General features: G+C 35.7%; 2 protein-coding genes and 1 long non-coding RNA gene across 4 annotated transcripts in view; 2 read left to right on the top strand and 1 right to left on the bottom strand.

Moving 5' to 3' along the window:
• LOC125776188 (uncharacterized) overlaps window positions 1–17771 on the bottom strand; it is a 205569-nt gene that overhangs the window by 130616 nt on the left and 57182 nt on the right. The gene's annotated exons all lie outside the window — the stretch shown is intronic.
• Window positions 4938–8159, top strand: LOC105229892 (protein yellow-like). Its single transcript, XM_011210385.4, has 6 exons — window positions 4938–5185; window positions 6476–6688; window positions 6753–6937; window positions 7013–7240; window positions 7349–7870; window positions 7944–8159. The coding sequence occupies exons 2-6, from the start codon at window positions 6490–6492 to the stop codon at window positions 8028–8030; spliced, it is 1221 nt and encodes a 406-aa protein (XP_011208687.2). The 5' UTR covers window positions 4938–5185; window positions 6476–6489; the 3' UTR covers window positions 8031–8159.
• Window positions 10884–17544, top strand: LOC105229891 (protein yellow). Of its 2 annotated transcripts, XM_049447114.1 has the most exons (7): window positions 10886–11052; window positions 13017–13230; window positions 15524–15759; window positions 15824–16008; window positions 16081–16308; window positions 16418–16939; window positions 17013–17544. In XM_049447114.1, the coding sequence occupies exons 3-7, from the start codon at window positions 15552–15554 to the stop codon at window positions 17130–17132; spliced, it is 1263 nt and encodes a 420-aa protein (XP_049303071.1). In that variant the 5' UTR covers window positions 10886–11052; window positions 13017–13230; window positions 15524–15551; the 3' UTR covers window positions 17133–17544. The 2 variants fall into 2 exon arrangements, with proteins under 2 accessions (XP_049303070.1, XP_049303071.1); XM_049447113.1 differs by lacking the exon at window positions 13017–13230 and having other exon boundaries at window positions 10884–11052.

Genomic DNA, 17771 nt, shown 5'->3' with positions numbered 1-17771 from the left:
AGTAAGTAAAATATGCGTTATTGGTCAGACAGCAGTCCACACGTACACCATAAGTCGCCATTGTATCCCGAAGAATTACAGTTTCGGGCGGTTTATGGGCCGGCGGCGTCATTGAGCCGTACTTCTTCCGTGATGTTCAGGATCTTCAAGTTACTGCGAATGGGAATCGCTTCCGCTTAATGATAACCGAATATTTTTGACCCGAATTGCATGACATGGACTTGAACAATATGTGGTTCCAACAGGACGGCGCCACAAGCATCACAGCGTGACTTTCGACTTATTGAAAACTTATTGGTGAATGCGTTATCTCACGAAATGGCCAAGTCAATTGGCCGCCTCGGTCGTGCGATTTGATGTCGTTAGACTATTTCCTGTGAGGCTACGTCAAATCTATGGTATATGCCAACAAGCCAGCGACGATTGATGAACTTCATGCATGCCCGTGGTGGCCATGCAAAATAAATCGAGTTTCATAATGGTATCGAATGTTCTTTCACAAGAATTAAGAATTTCAGTTCAAGCATAAATGATCTGAGTGGTCGGATGAATCGTATTTCTGTATACACGCGAACCGCAGACATGAAGTTTTAAACTCGTCCTTTTCTCCACAAGAGTCCGTGCCTTGGACTACATAAGACCGATCAAAATAGAGTTCTTGAAAGAAAACTTGAACCTATGAAGGCCATTACAGCTTCAGTGTAGCCGAGGTTAACATTTCTTCTTCTTTTATGCCGTAATTTGCTGGCAAAGTATATCAATAAATTTGTTTTCAACAGCATACAGATCGATAAGTGTTGAGTCTCAAAGCCACATGCCGCTACTGTCGCAATAGAATCGGTGAGTCCGCGGAGTTTAGAAAAACGAGGGTAGCAATATCGGCGGAATTTCGATTTTTGGGAAAGGAAATCATAAAGCCACTGTATGTTGTTTGCGGTAACTATTCTCCTTCAATGGCAGTAGTCAAAAATTTGTTTAACGAATATCGAACCGATTCAAAAGGTGTATGTAAAGTTTGAAGGACTATGTTACACTGAATAGTTGGACGAATCCGACGTCGAATTGCAAAGAAATACAGAAACACCCACGTTTGACGAAGGTAATATGGAGCTACCACCTGAACAAATTTAACCCAGTCTAGCTCATTTAAACCGCGTGAGCAAACTGAATCAATAAAAAAAATATTCCCGATTGGTACAACCTTTTATATTTGTGTGAAGTTTGGTAGCTGTGTGTTTACTACGCGACAAATTTATTTGGGATTTTCCAATGGAAATAGAATTGAACAACTTGCTTCAAATTTTATGTTATCAAGGGAATCGCGACTTCGCCAACATTAAAAATATTGCATAATTGTACTGCCAAACTTTATCACGAAGCTTATATCTTTTTATGGCGCGACAGTGACAGATTTAGTGAAAGCAAAAATGCAGAACGCACGTACGCAAAAAATCCCAAATAGCGTATGTAACTATATTTACACTAGCTTTTTACCCGCGGCTTCGCCCGCAGTGTTGCCATTAAATAAGTATGAGAGATGAAGGGTAAGGGTATAATAATAGAAATGAGTCATTATGATAACTAAATTTTATTGCTTGGCTGAGATCAACAATTTTTAAAAATTACTACAGACCAAGAAGTTTCAACACCTTAAAATATGCGTATTGAAATGCAACAACAAATGTTAAAATATATTTCACCGTAACAAAAATAAGTAATTCTGAATTCTAACAATTTAAAAAAATAAAATACAAAGTATTAATCTATCTAGAATATTTTTGTAGACAATGTTATAAGTTTTACCGTCGGGTGCAAATATGTGTAAATTTCGGGAATTAGATACACGTGAACAGGCTACATAAAGTTGACCATGAGAGAAGCATGGGTTTTCTAAATGTACTCCTGCTACCTGTAATGTTTGTCCTTGTGCTTTGTTTATAGTGACAGCAAAGCTAAGCTTGACGGGAAACTGAACCCTTTTAAATTGGAATGGAAGGTCAGTGGGAATAATTGTTATCCGACTATTTTCCTTAGCGACACCTGTTAAAATAGTAGCGCCAAGTATGTTCTGTCCCAATTTTATTATCCGAAGCTTTGTTCCATTACATAGCCGAGGAGCATCTAGATTTCGCATAAGCATTACTGGTACATTTAGTTTCAATTGAAGTTAATGTGACTGTACACCCGATAGTTCAAGTGAATTTAAAAACTCCACAGGATATGAATCTATCTATAATTGTATCCATTGACAAATATTCCTTCCTTTCTCCTGGAACCTCCTTTAAAATGTCAGTGTTGCTCCTATTAACAATTTCATTTCTTGGTGCTAATATTGCTCTTATAGACCAGTCATTTAAGCTTAAATTAGGTAAGAATCTCGGAATTCGAGATACCCATTTATATGTCTGTAAATACTTGGTGACGTAAAGTTCCCTGATTTTATCTGGCGATCGGTATTGTACAGCTTCCTCCATAGTTTCGTCCCAATGATTGTCATTTTCTAACATTCGCCGAGCTTCACATGCTCCTCGGTATGTTTGACATTCCTGATCGTTGACAATTTTAAGTTCTGTAAAACTAATTGGACCTCTAACATGATGCAGCAACATGCGCAGACAAAAGCATTCAAAATTCGTAACATATACGGTATAGACAAGACCAAGAGAGCCCGATGTCTTAACCCCAGGTTGGTTTTGAATAGGTGTACCATGAATACGACGACGCCATTCTTTTTTTGAACTGTTCTATGTATAATAACGGAGAACCTCAGTATACAATAATGTCTTTGCAAAAGTATCATTCTGACAAAGGTGAAAAAAGGCTGACTGCGTGGTCTTAGGTGGAGATATAGTCCTGTCTTGAAAGGTATTTTCAGCAAAAAAGACAAGCGTTCCATTTTTTAAGTGTACTGCAAGATGTGTAACAGTGGGATATCTTCCATGTAATGATAAGTTTGTATTTCATTGAGGGCCTGTACAGCACAGTACTTGCAAATATATTTAATTGCACACACAGAATTGCAAGCCTAAACATTAATGTGGGCGTTGAATAATTTACACAAAATCGGGGAATAGGGCACTACCCAGCTATTATCAAAGTTCTTTATTTCCCCACTGCGAGTACGAATGTTAACTTGTTTACCACCATCAGCAGGCGCCCTACGTCTGTATAACTAATAACCCTTTTCACTGTGAACTGTTTCTTTAATCATTTCTCGAGGATACTTGTTTGTACACTTGCCATTTTGCATGCAAGGTGATGCTGGATTGCGAGCTCCACAGGGACCGTGTATCATATTTTTAATAATCGTGTCATGCAGATTTTTATCTTCTTCTGGATCTGGAATTTCAGCGCAAATTATGTTGTCAATTTGATTAGGAAGTAGCTTCTGCTTTAGCAAAATTAATATGTGCACATGTGGTAGACCTTTTCTGCCATTCAATAGAGTACATATGGTACTGGACATCTCCAAATATATTTCCTTTTGTTACAACGTTCATTAACTTTTGGACCTTGTATCGAAACACGCGGGCAACTATGGCATGTCGATCAGTAGCCTTTTGCCCAGACATAAGCTCTTGAGTTATATCCTGCCACGAAGGATTACAGGTAAAAGTTACGAAGAGATCAGGCCTTCCGTAAGTTCTTACATAAGAAAATACGTCTTGCGTGCACTCATGGAGATAACGGCGACTGTTCACAAAAGTGGACGGTAAAATAACCATTTTTTCAATGTCGTTAGGTCTGATATTATTGTCTGCACTAATCGCATCTTGTAAATGTATGTAATCTTCAGCTCGTAACTTTTTCTGGTTTAGAGAAATGTAACGAAGACGTTCACTCTCTACTTTAATATACATATCTACCAAGAATTGATGAAAAAGTTGACTTGTACGCAGAAGAAGGTTGAAGTCATGCTCTCGAAGCATCATGTAATACGCATAAAAGTCCATGCAGGAAACTTTTTTTTTATTTTGTTCATCACCTATAAAGTATACCTACAGAAATTTATGCTGATCATCATCTTCTGGAAATAGTGATAGTAAAAGTTGGTGAAAACCCGGGCATTCTTATCACTTTATCAACTCCAAAGGATGTCATTTGAAAGCAAGAGTTATACTTTCTTATTTTGCTTAGAAATTGTTTGACTCATCTGTAACATTTAATAATAAAGTTTTCAAAGGCTCTTTTGGTTCACCAAGTAATGGAAGTGAAACTTTACGAGCCGTACTACCGGAACAGCACATTCCAGCAGTTTCATCTTTCCATTTAAAAGCATCGCAGTACTGACATTTTTTATTCATTGAGCCAATAACAAGTTTCTTGATTTCGTGCAACTTTTACAGGCCCGCAATGAATTTCTGGATAGACCAGATTTCCGCTTCCGAGGCATTTTCAAAGCAAAGCAGAGTTAGAATTAACATCTGCGAGTAAGATCTAAAATAATAAAGTAACAGCTAACCACAAAAATTACGGATTACCTCAAAAATTTCAATAGTTTTATACTGCATGTAACGACAGAAGAAAATAACAATAAATATAGAAAAATTAGAAACAGTTGAAACTACATATATTCAATTGAATTAGATATTGTCGCCACCGCCGGTAATACAGTGGGACGGTATTACAGCAAATAGGGTTAAAACTTCATTACTTGGCGTTGAAGTAGCTAAATTTGACGATTTTTTGACAAACAATTTTTTTATCTTCCGTAAACATTTATTTTTAATATAAAGTACCCTATATTACTTCTAATACTTCCAAGAGTATATGTAAAAAATTTTATGACGATCGGTTAAGTAGTTTTTGCGTGAAAGCGTAACAAACAAACTTACATTCGGATATATGTATTTCTTATTCACTAGTAGAAAGAATGAAGCTTTTATCTTTTTATAACGTCCCAGTCTTTGTTGAAAAACTATTGATTAAGAAGACTGATAAGGAATAAGTTCCACTGTGAAGCAAGAACCATATAAAAAGATGTGTTAATTTCCAGTAGACTTCAGGTCGCATCTAAGAGCGCATAAGTTGTGAACGACAATTCTCTCAAAAATATACAATTTCTTTTAAAGTTTATTTCAAAATTGTCAAAAGGCATTTCACAAACACGCGCCTAAAATTTCCGAAACGGTGAAAGCTATTTCGTCAACAGCAAATAACACAACAGCAGTGAAGATTTTTTGAGGTAAGTTGGCAAATAAATATTCATAACCGCGGTTACCGGTCCTTTAATGTACTACGTAAATGTGTAAGCTCGAAGATTTCGAGCATATTGGTGTAAAGAAAAGTATTTGTGGGCTAATTTCATACAAAAATGGTGATACTAAATACTGCTAGGTATGATTTGAAGTGAATATCGAAACTTGTGCTTTTATACAGGATTTGTCAATAAGAGTGATATGATTTCTTTCATGTATAAACAATTTTTATCAACGAATATAAATTTAATCTGCGTGAGCAAACTGAATCAATAAAAATATATTCCTAATTGGTACAACCTTTTATAGTATATTCGTGTGAAGCATCGACGCAGAAGGAGCCTATTTTGAAAGTGTTTAAAGATTTGTAACGATTGGTTTAAATTTTTTTTTAATCCACTTTTTAGAGTTTACACTGTTGAATACCGAAACATATGTTAAAGTTTTCTAAAAAGAATCACTGACTACCTATCAATTCTACAGTGAAAAGCTTAAAATCGTAAGGCCATCACTAGAGGTAGTTTTAGGATTTTATTCTTCAGCCTAAGAATAATTATACAGATCAAATAAATTGATCCGTAAAGTTATCTAATAAATCTGCGGATGTGTAATTAAATTTTTATCGTATTTAATAAACATGTCACTATAAAATGCACACTCGGGAATTTCAACATCAAATTTGCGATAACGAAATTTTCGAATTAGACTTTTTCGACTTGCAACAGACTCCAAACTTATAACCGCCCAAGAAATATGAATTCCATAACATCTCCTAAAATTATTCGATCAATGTTGGAATAGGGAAAGTTAAGAGAATCGAATATATTAATATTCTCAAATAACTGTATTATTACAATAACAACAACCAATGATAATTTAAAATAAAACACATGTTCAATATAAAAGAGCTCCACCGACTTGAGATTACAGCAAAGTAAATACATATTAATGTTTGTTTGTATATGTGAATATATTAAAGACACTTAAAATAAACATAAACAAATATTAAAATTCACTTTCATTTTCAGTAATACTATACGCTAGAAGAAACTTGTGATAAGGAACTTTTATTTTAGAACATAAAAACCATTTGAGATTAAAAATAAGTAAAATAAAAAATTGCAATTTTTTAACCCATAATTATTCGATGTTTTTATTATCATTTTCGCTTGTCAAAGTTCTATTTAATGTCTTCTTGCAGACCATAAAATAAATAGTAGACAACAGTTCTATTATGAAGCTCAAATATTAATTATCTCACACTTTACATTTCACAGCAAAAGTTTACAATATGTGGGGAAGATACCTCGTAGTACTGTTATTGGCTCTAACGCCGCATGCCATACTCAGTAGCGAGCTAGAAACTGTGTATGAGTGGAAACAAATGGTATTTGGCTTCCCCACGGATGCAGATCGTCAAGAAGCAATAGCCAATGGCAACTTAATACCAGAAAACGCAACACCCATCGATGTGGCGGTCGACTACCACTGTAAGTAATGTGTCAACTTTAATAACAAAAACAAAATCACACCAATTTTCCACACACTCTTTAGCGGAAAAGGGAACACGTGTCTTTACGACAACACCCAGATTCACTACGGGCATTCCGTATACTTTAGCAGTGGTGACTAACACAACTGAGGATAATGGACCAGTGCTGATGCCATATCCCGACTACAGTTGGCACAATTCATATGGCGATGATTGTGATAAAATTACTTCAGTGTACCGTGTGGCGGTAGGTTGCCATTTGGCATGATGATTAGGTGCGTGAACTGAATACTATTTTTGCTCCTTTTTTACCATCTTGTAGATCACGGAGTGCAATCAGATGTTTGTACTCGATACGGGCGCTATATTCACGGTTAAACATTGTCCACCACAGCTACTCGTCTTCGACTTGAACACCGATACCTTGTCGCATCGTTATGTTTTTGATCCAAGCATATACACAGCAAACGCTTCACTCTTCATTACGCCAAGAGCTATTGTGAGTGATCCTCCGCCAACCGGTAACTGTAGCAATGTAAAAGTGTACATGGTACGTAATAAGTCTGCTCCTTAAACTCACTACTCACTACTAACTCGTTATTAATTCGTATGTTTATAAATTTTCTCTCTATTTTCCTGTACTAATAAATCATTGAAGACCGATGTCACGTTTCATGGTCTGGTTGTTTATGACTCGGAATTGGATGCAGCTTGGCGTATCGAGAATAGATTTATGTATCCCCATCCTGATCAAGGTGTCCACACAATTGCCAATCAGACATTCATTCTAATGGATGGCATGTTTGCTTTGGCCAGTGATCAAGAGCAGCTCTACTTCCATCCTTTGGCCAGTGTGACCGAGTATGCAGTCCCGCTGAGCATTATAAACAACCGTACCAATTTTTTGGATAGTGACGTTGCCATGCCGGAGGCATTTAGTCAAGTAGGCACACGCAGCAGTTCAACTGCCGCCGAGGCAATGGACAGTCAGGGGAATCTCTACTTTGTTACATTCAATCCAATAAAGTTGACTTATTGGAGTCCGAATGCGACGTACACACCTGAAAATGAGATCGAAATACCAGCAGATCCACAACTGATTGAGTTTGTAAGCGGCATGAAGGTGCACACAAACGATACCGGCGTAGAGGAGTTATGGATGCTGTCGGATCGTTTTCAGGTAAGCAATTGCCAGTGATACTTTTGCCTCAATTTGTTCAGGGTTTTACTGCTAATGTTTCCATAATTCGCAGGAAATCGCCAACGGCGCTATTGATTTTAGTGAAATTAATTTCCGCATTTTGCGTCGACCACTTGATGACATACAAAACAGCGACTGATCTTCACTGGATTTTGCAAAAAGTCTATTGTGGCATTGTGGAAACCTTTTATGGAAAATTACTGCCCAATATTATTGTTTGATATGCAAATAGTTTTGGTGCAATAAAGAAAAGAAGGCTCTTTATTTCAACTCAGCTTAATCTTTATTAGTTACATTTACTGCAGTGTGTTCGCTGGCTACTTATATGTACTTTTGTATGTACATATGTATATTCTTATAAATATTTTCATGCATTCCAAATCGCTATTTGCTTGAGAGTTTAGGTTTGAAGTCTTTCTTGAAGTGAATAATGTTTATTTATTTATTTATTATTGAGTGTATGTAGGTCAATATGTCACTATATGCACTTTATAACAGTATTTACGACTCCAGCATAGAATTTGCAACTCGGACCGACATCAAGATCTTAAATTGAAAGCGTACAAAAAACAGCTTGTACAAGAACTAAAGCCGCTCTATATTCCGACATTTTAGAGCCAAATTTTGTTCAGCGATGGAGCCCATTTCAGGCTCGAACGGTGTGTAAACAAGCAAAAAAAAATGCCGCATTTGGTTCGAAAAAGCTATATAATGTTGGTGAGGACGTAACCGGCAATGGTGACCGTTATCACGCCATGATAACCAACTTTTTCATGGCTGAAATTGAAGCTCGTGATTAGTTTCAACAAGTCTATGCGGGCAATCCCGCCCAACATTTCTTTTGCTTAAGATTTGAGCTAAGTCAAATCAAGATGTGAACTTATACCTCGTCCAACGAATTCTCCAGATTTTTTTTACAAACTTGACTTCACTTTGCGGGTAGAAATTTGAGTTAGAAGAGGAGCTTGCCTCCGCCACGTGGGTCAAATTTAGAGACCTCTTGCAAATGTACTTCTCAAATGGGTTAACTAAGTTCGAGCTTCGATGTGTCAGATGTATCAAGCTAAAATAAGACTATTTTTAAAAATGAATCACCGTCCTACGAAAATTTGTATTTTTAAAAACTATATATCAAACCGCACTCATAGAAACATGTAATAGTAAAGAAGGAAATGACTGGTGCAGCATTATACTATAGTATCGGGTTCTTCAATTCAAATTGGTTGCTTAATGTATTTTTAGAACTAATTTTTATTTCCTTTACAATTAGATTCAATTTAGTATTTTCTAATAATACACTACATCACTCATTTTCAGATTGGTTCCTTATAAAATCTGACCGTAAAAACATATATTAGTAATGAGCGTCATAAATTGAGTCCAGTTAGCAATGTTTCAATAATCCCTTGATACTTTAGTTCTATCTAATGGCTATAATTTCTACGCTTTTAAACTTCAGTTCTTGTCGTAATTTCTCCAGTAAAGAGTTTCACTCTTTACATAAACTCAATTTGATTGATGTGACAGCCTCAATGAATCTCAAAATATATTTGTAATGTACATTTCATTCTTTATACTACATATATATTTGTATATAAATATATATACAAATTCTATATGCCGTATTATTTTTACATTTTAAAATTAGCATTAAAGCAATTAGTCTTTTAATAAATCTGCTCATTCATCAAAATTATAGGCACTTGCATATGATTTGATTGGCATCGTAATTTGTTTTATTCATTATTTTAAGTAATGGAATGTGTAATTAATAGCAATCAAAGTAGAGGGTGTTTTATAGGCGTACAAGCAATTAATATATTGATTAATAGTGAACTTTATTATGAATGAATTAACATGACAAACAAGCAGTCGTCACACTCGCGACTTATCTCCCACGTCACTGTTAACGGTCATAACTTCGAAGTCGTAGACAATTTCGTCTATTTTGAAACCAGCATCATCTCCAGCAACAGTGTCAGCCTCCAACGCAGAATGTCTCTTGCCAACAGGTGCTACTTCGAAGTAAGTAGACAATTGAGAAGTAAAGTCCTCTCTCCAAATTTCCAATCCTTACATACTTTAAAGAGTTTTTCTCAAAGAAATCCGAGCCTTTATTGCTTTTCTAAACATATTTAAACAAATTTATTACTGTCCCTTTCTAAAAAGTGTGAAATTCTGAGGAGGTATATAAATATATAATGCGACGATAGCCCATAACTTTACTCTAGTACTAATAAAAATGTAATGAATTTTCTTAATAAAATTGTTTTCTAATGATAAGGATAGTAAAAATAAAAATAAACAAACAATAAAAGGGAATACCCAACTGAGCAACATTAGTATGACGAATGTGAAATTTTCCAATTAAATATTGAAACGACTTCCACTTAATCAGCTTTAAGCTTGAGGTTGAGCTATTTGGCTAATTTAATAACAACGCTAATAGAAGTTTATGAAAAGAAATGTCAAATAATTCATTGAAAACAAAATTTAAGCTCTTCGAAATAGCTGAAAGGGATGTTGTTATTGTAAGGTGGGTCGGTTGGGCTGTTCATTCTCAACTGTAAACAGCTACTACCAATATTTATTTGGTAGTCCACCTAAGTAAACAACCGTAAAAAAGCGTTATAATGACAACGCATAAGACCGTCACCAACCCGCCCAAAAACTGCTCATTCCAGCTTTAGAACAAGCTCACGATTGAAAAATCATTTAGCGAACCTGTAATCACATCTGCGTCTCATTGAAGAAGCCAGGCTTCGTAGATTAGCACACACATACGCACTGCGCAGCCACTTATGAGTACTCATGCATATACCGAGTGTGTGACATAGATAAGGTAGGGTGAACGGGGCCGCAATGGCTAGTATGTTGTTATTGTTGACTTTGCCGTTTCTGTTGATACTACTTGCTGTACGTCATTGATGTTGCGAATTGAAGACGATTCGAGCGCCTGTATCGATCTTCCGGTCAGTATATGAAATAGTTACTCGCTGTAATCGCAGACGAAAACATCTCCTGCGTTGGAGCAAAATTTTTGTCGCACACTGAAGACGCGCTTATATTGAACTAGAAACGGCTTAATATACATATTTACAGTTTGGAAAACAATTTAACGATTTGGTGTTATACTAAGTGCTCGTGATAAAATTATTTAGGTGAGAAAAGCAGTAAAAGTTGTTGATGAACGGATAAAAATACATATGAATATCTGAAAAAAATAGTGTAATGAAAGATATTTCAATTGTGAAAAAGATGTGGTGTTTTAATTCACTAAAAATTCAGTAGTTCGAAAATATATATTTTCAAATGATTTTCATACAAAAAGTTACTTTAATGTGCTAAACTTGCTTACAGATTTTATAATACAGTTCATAATTTTATAAACGAAGATTACCTTACTATAAAGAAAATAAATAAAAGCTTGTGTATTCTTTATTTCATGATTCGAATCATTATCCAAAAAAATAACTTCCTAGACTAAAGATTATATATGTTAGGTTAAGATAGGTAAATAGGCTCATTACTCGGGAGCCGATGTCAGTGTCATTTGAACTGCTTTATACGCTTATCCGCTGTGATGCTTAGAACTCTTAGGTTTGGATAAAAAATACTGTCAGATATCAACAAAACATCTAGAGCCTACCACTGAATTATTGAGGCGGTTAATATCTATTTCAGCCAATTCGCCGGGTTTATTAAAAGTATGGATGTTTAGCCTTAGTCTGGCGATAGCTGGACAGTGAAGGAGAAAGTGTCTGTATATATTCACTTCATCTTCTCCATTGCAACTGTGACTAGTTGCGAACTCTAAAATATTTAGCCTTACCGATGAGCGTCAATGACGCCTACTATTGCGGCTAAGTGAGGCATTTCAGTGGACCTTTTATGTTCCACTCTGGACTAGAAGGCTTTCGCAACAACACAGGTACTGATTGCTGACCAGCACTTGCTGAGCTTGCGGGAAGTCTATATATCGAGCTCTGCTCGTTCCCTGTTTTACATTTTCCGACGATTCCACTGTTGCCAGGCGCCCAGACCAGTTTAATATGGAAATAGCTTGATGCTACTGCTAGTGAGGTCATATACTCCTTGACTAGTTTTAAACTCATTGGCATCGAGCACAAGGCTTGTATAGCCGCTGTGCTATCGGAGAAGATGCATACCTCCCTAAAAGAAGCCGCACTTGAGAGGAGTACATCTAAAGCTACTTTCTTGGCTGCCAATTCTGCTTGAAAGACACAAGATTTATAGTTAGATAGTGGCAAATAAATTACTACAAGTACTTGATAAGTTGTTAAACCTGATGAGAGTACAATTAGACACCCACTTTATGGCCTACTAATCAATGCCAAAGGGGATATTAATGTGTAAAGCAGCGCTTTCATGCAATTTTTTCCTAGTTAAAAATTCAAAAAAACCTTCAATTATACAATCCTAAAATGCATATACATACCTTATTAAAATCAAGCCGATATGAAAAGTATAACAGGTATACTAACTGAGTACTGAAGTCAAAATCCTCTAAAAAAATTTTTATTTATTCTCATTGCTGAAATTTACTTCCTAAATAATTAGCAATATTTGGTAATTACCAGAATGACTAATAATCGTAGACCTCGATCAACAATCGTTGGCGGAAAACCCAACATTAGAGTCACTAGGAAGAAGAATGAAGCTTATACCTTTTTATGGCGCCCCAGTGACAGATTTATTCAAAGCAAAAATGCAGAACGCACGTACGCAAAAATTCCCAATTAGCGCATATATATTTGCATATGTTTCATACATATATTTACGCTATAAGTAAATATACTTTTTGACATATTTCTTCACACAAACATTTATAAATATGTTATGCATATGCGACAAAATTATCTCCAAAAGCATGTAACAGGCATTGCAGTTAAATTTGAATTTCAATTGAACTCCTTGCTACCCGTTAAACCCGTATCGCCGGAATTTAATAGTAATTGATTTTCTTCAAATCTATTATTACATGCTTAAGGGAAAAATCGTGCCTCCACTTAAACTTAAAAAAATATTGATTAAGAAGACTGATAATGAATAAGTTCCACTGTGAAGCAAGAACCATATAAAAAGATGTGTTAATTTCCAATAGGCATCAGTTCGCATCTAAGAGCGCATAAGCTGGGGACGACAATTCTCTCAAAAATATACAATTTATTTTAAAGTTTATTTTAAAATTGTCAAAAGGCATTTCACAAACACGCGCCTAAAATTTCCGAAACGGTGAAAGCTATTTCGTCAACAGCAAATAACACAACAGCAAACCATAACACTCAGTAAAAATCTTTCAGTGAAGATTTTTTGAGGTAAGTTGGCAAATAAATATTCATAACCGCTGTTACCGGTTCTTGAATTTACTACGTAAATGTGTTAGCTCGCAGATTTCGAGCATATGTATGGAATACATATTTCAGATACATGTGGATTTAATTAAAAAAACGAGTGATTTTTTGATTGTGAAAGTGACTACGCGGAAAAATAGTTGAAAAGATGTGCTTCAAAAAATTATTTCCATAATTCACATAGTTTTCATTGAGAAAGGTGATTTAAGTTTTGTGATGTCCAGTGATTTGGTGTAAGAAAAAGTTTCGGTCTAATTTCATACAAAAATGCTGATGCTAAATACTTCTAGCTCGAGGTATGATATAAAGTAAATATCGTCTTCCTTAAGTAAAACATCAAAACTTGTGCGTTTATACGCGGTTTTCCAATAAAAGTGATATGATTTCTTTCATGTATAAACAATTTATACCTATGGAAATGTACAAGTATATACATGAGTATGTGCATAAAACTCAAATTACATTAAGAAGGTTTGAATAAAATACTTTAATACTAAAATCTTTTAAACAAACCGTTTCCAGCGGACTGTCTCAAGTATGCAAAAAAACCAAAAACTGTACAGACACCACCTGAACAAATTTGACCTAGTCTGGCTCATTTAAACCGCGTGAGCAAACTGAATCAATAAAAAAATATTCCTGATTGGTACAACCTTTTATATTTGTGTGAAGTTTGGTAGCTGTATGTTTACTACGCGACAAATTTGTTTTGTGATTTTCCAATGGAAATAGAATTGAACAACTTGCTTCAAATTTTGTGCTACCAAGGGAATCGCGACTACGTAAACCTTGAAAATATTGCAGAAGTGTACTGCCAAACTTTATCACGAACACAAGTATTTGAGTGACACAAATTGAAGGTCTCAAAGTCATCAAAAATTTTCCTCATGCAATCACTCATGCGGATAATATCCAAAAAGTTAAAGAAACAGTGCTTAAAAATCGTCGTGGACTGGGCATCAGAAACATAGCAAATAATCTCAATATAAATAATAATCTTAACTTACAGATTCGATCTGAATCTTTTGCAAACATGCTGTCGAGTAGAGTTCGGAAAAGAGTTACTTGAGAACGTAGCTTAGAACCTTACATTAATCAAAAAAGGCAAGCATTTTAAGACGACAGAGGGGATCCAAGCAGCATAGACCTCAGTTCTCAAGGCTATATGGGAGAATGCTTTCCGTGACGCCTTCATTGCTTGGAAATCGCGCTGGCAGCGCAGCATCGATGCATTTTGAAAGTTTTTAAAGAATTGTAACAATTGGTTCAATAATTTTTTTTTTATCCACTCATTCCTATTACAATCCGGACAAACCCTGTATAATGAGATGAATTAAAAAACCTATGACGATCTTTTGGAGTGCGTCTTTACACTGTTGAATACCGAAACATATACTAGGTTCTGAAATTATTTCAAAGCAAATATGTTAAAGTTTTCAAAAAAAAATCACTGACTACCTATCAATTTTACAGTAAAAAGCTTAAAATCGTAAGACCATCGCTAGAGGTAGTTTTAGGACTTTATTCTTCAGCCTGAGAATAAGTATACAGATCAAATAAATTGATCCCTAAAGTTATCTAAAAAATCTGCGGATGTGTAATTGAATTTTTATCGTATTTAATAAACATGTCACTATAAAATGCTTACTCGGAAATTTCGACATCAAGTTTACAATAACGAAATTTTCGAATTAGACTTTTTCGACTTGCAACAGACTCCAAACTTATAACCGCCAAAGAAATATGAATTCCATAGCATCTCCCAATATTATTTGGTCAATGTTGGAGTAAGGAAAGTTAAGAGAATCTAATACATTAATATTCTCAAATAACTGTATTATCACACTAACAACAACCAACGATGATTTAAAATTAAGCACTTGATTAATTTAAAAGAGCTCCACCGACTTGAGATTACAGCAAAAGAAATATTAATGTTTGTTTGTATATGTAAATATATTAAAGACACTTAAAATAAACATAAACAAATATTAAAATTCACTTTCATTGTCAGTAATACTATACGCTAGAAGAAACTTGTGATAAGGAACTTTTATTTTAGAACATAAAAACCATTTGAGATTAAAAATAAGTAAAATAAAAAAATGTAAATTTTGAACCCATAATTATTCGTTGATTTGTGATAATTTTCCCTACTCAAAGTTCTATTTAATGTCTTCTTGTAGACCATAAAATAAATAGTAGACAACTATTATTAAGCTCAAATATTAATTATCTCACACTTTACATTTCACAGCAAAAGTTCTACATACAAAATCTACATTATGTGGGGAAGATACCTCGTAGTACTATTATTGGCTCTAACGCCGCATGCCATAATCAGTGTTAAACAACGCGAGCTAGAAACTGTCTATCAGTGGAAACAAATGGTCTTTGGTTTCCCCACGGAGGCAGATCGTCAAGAAGCATTAGCCAATGGCAACTTAGTACCAGAAAACGCAACACCCATCGATGTGGCAACCCATTCTCACCGTAAGTAATTTGTAAAGTTAAATAACAAAAACAAAATCACAACAGTTTCCCAAACATTTCATAGCGACAAAGGGTTCACGTGTCTTTACGACAATACCCAGATTCACCACGGGTATTCCGTATACTTTGGCGCTGGTGTCTGAGGTCAATGAGTCGAATGGACCAGTACTCCAGGCATATCCCGATTACAGTTGGCACAACTCACATGGCAGTGATTGTGATAAAATTACTTCTGTATTCCGTGTGGCGGTAAGTTGAAATTTAGCACGTTGATTATGTGCGTGAACTGAATATTTTTGCTCCTTTTTTACCACCTTCTAGATCACGGAGTGCAATCAGATGTTTGTACTCGATTCGGGCGCCATAGGCACAGTTCAACATTGTCCACCACAGCTACTCGTCTTCGACTTGAACACCGACACCTTATTCCATCGTTATCGCTTCGAACCAAGCACATACGTAGCCGGCGCTTCACTCTTCATCACGCCATTAGCTATTGTACACGATCCACCGCCAAAAGGCCGCTGCCGCAAACTACAAGTCTACATTGTACGTAAGACATATGCTTTCCACTCAAGTAGTTAGCTGCTAACTAATTATATCCACGTGCCTTTATTATTTTTCTCTCTTTTCTTCTTGTACTAATAAATTTTTCCAGGCTGATGTCACGTTTCATGGTCTGATTGTTTATGACTCGGAATTGAATACAGCTTGGCGTATCGAAAATAAATTCATGTATCCCGATCCTGATCATGGTTCACACACAATTGCCAATGAGAAATTCATTCTGATGGATGGCATGTTTGGTTTGGCCAGCGATCGAGAACAGCTCTACTTCCATCCATTGGCCAGTGTCAGCGAGTATGCAGTGCCGCTGAGCGTTATAAACAACCGCACCAATTTTATGAATAGTGTGGATGCCATGCCGCAGGCATTTCGTCATGTGGGCAAACGTAGCAGTTCATGTGCCGCCCAGGCAATGGACAGTCAGAGGAATCTCTACTGTGTTACATTCAATCCAATAATGTTGACTCGTTGGAGTCCGAACAAGCCCTACAATGTTAAGTATGAGATCGAAATACCGGCCGATCCAAAACTGATTGAGTTTGTAAGCGGCATGAAGGTGTACAAAAACGATGCTGGCAAAGAAGAGTTATGGATGCTGTCGAATCGTTTTCAGGTAAGCAAATGCTAATGATACTTTTGCCTCAGTTTGTCCACGGTTTTACTGCTATTGTTTTCATAATCCGCAGAAAATCTCCAGCGGCTCTATGGATTTTAATGAAGTTAATTTCCGCATTTTGCGTCGACCACTTGATGACATACAACACACGTCCGTTCAAGATCTGAGTCAACGCCTGATCTTCACTTAATTTTGCAAAAGCTTAGTCCATTGTGGCATTGTGGAAACCTTTTATGGAAAGTTACTGCACAATATTATTGTATGATATATGCACTTTATAACAGTATTTGCGACTCCAGCGTAGAGTACGGTATACATTTTGTAAGCACAAGGCTGAATTTTCGAATTCTTACTATCTTTAAAAGCACTCCAACTATATTCTATTACTGGGTATCAATAAAGGTGTATTATTACACTATACGGGTTGAAAAATATTTGGCCTAATAATGAGAGAACATTATTTTGAATGAAAAAATAGCTTTATATCATTATTACAGCTTAATTTTTAATGATTTTCTCTAGATTGTTGTTTTAACGGTCCTGTAACATTTCGATAGCGGTTTGCTAGTGATAATCACAATACAAGCTTGCTTCCATCTAAATCTTCTCATTTGAGTTAAACAGTTTTCCAGTGATCCTTTTTAACTCTGAGAAAGCGAATATTAAGCCGGGTCTTCCGAATATGGTGGGTAGGAGACTAGTTCATTTCGGAATTCCTTTCATTTCTATGTCGTAAAAGAAGCTCAATGGACTGGAGCTTTATCGAGTTAAGAAAGTAGCGTGGCGTATTAAAACACAAGCGATTTTCGATTGCGATCTCTCAGTCAGG

The sequence above is a fragment of the Bactrocera dorsalis genome, chromosome 2 (assembly GCF_023373825.1).
Source record: "Bactrocera dorsalis isolate Fly_Bdor chromosome 2, ASM2337382v1, whole genome shotgun sequence".
Taxonomy (NCBI): Eukaryota; Metazoa; Arthropoda; class Insecta; order Diptera; family Tephritidae; genus Bactrocera; species Bactrocera dorsalis.
This window is presented reverse-complemented; position numbering and strand designations above follow the sequence as displayed.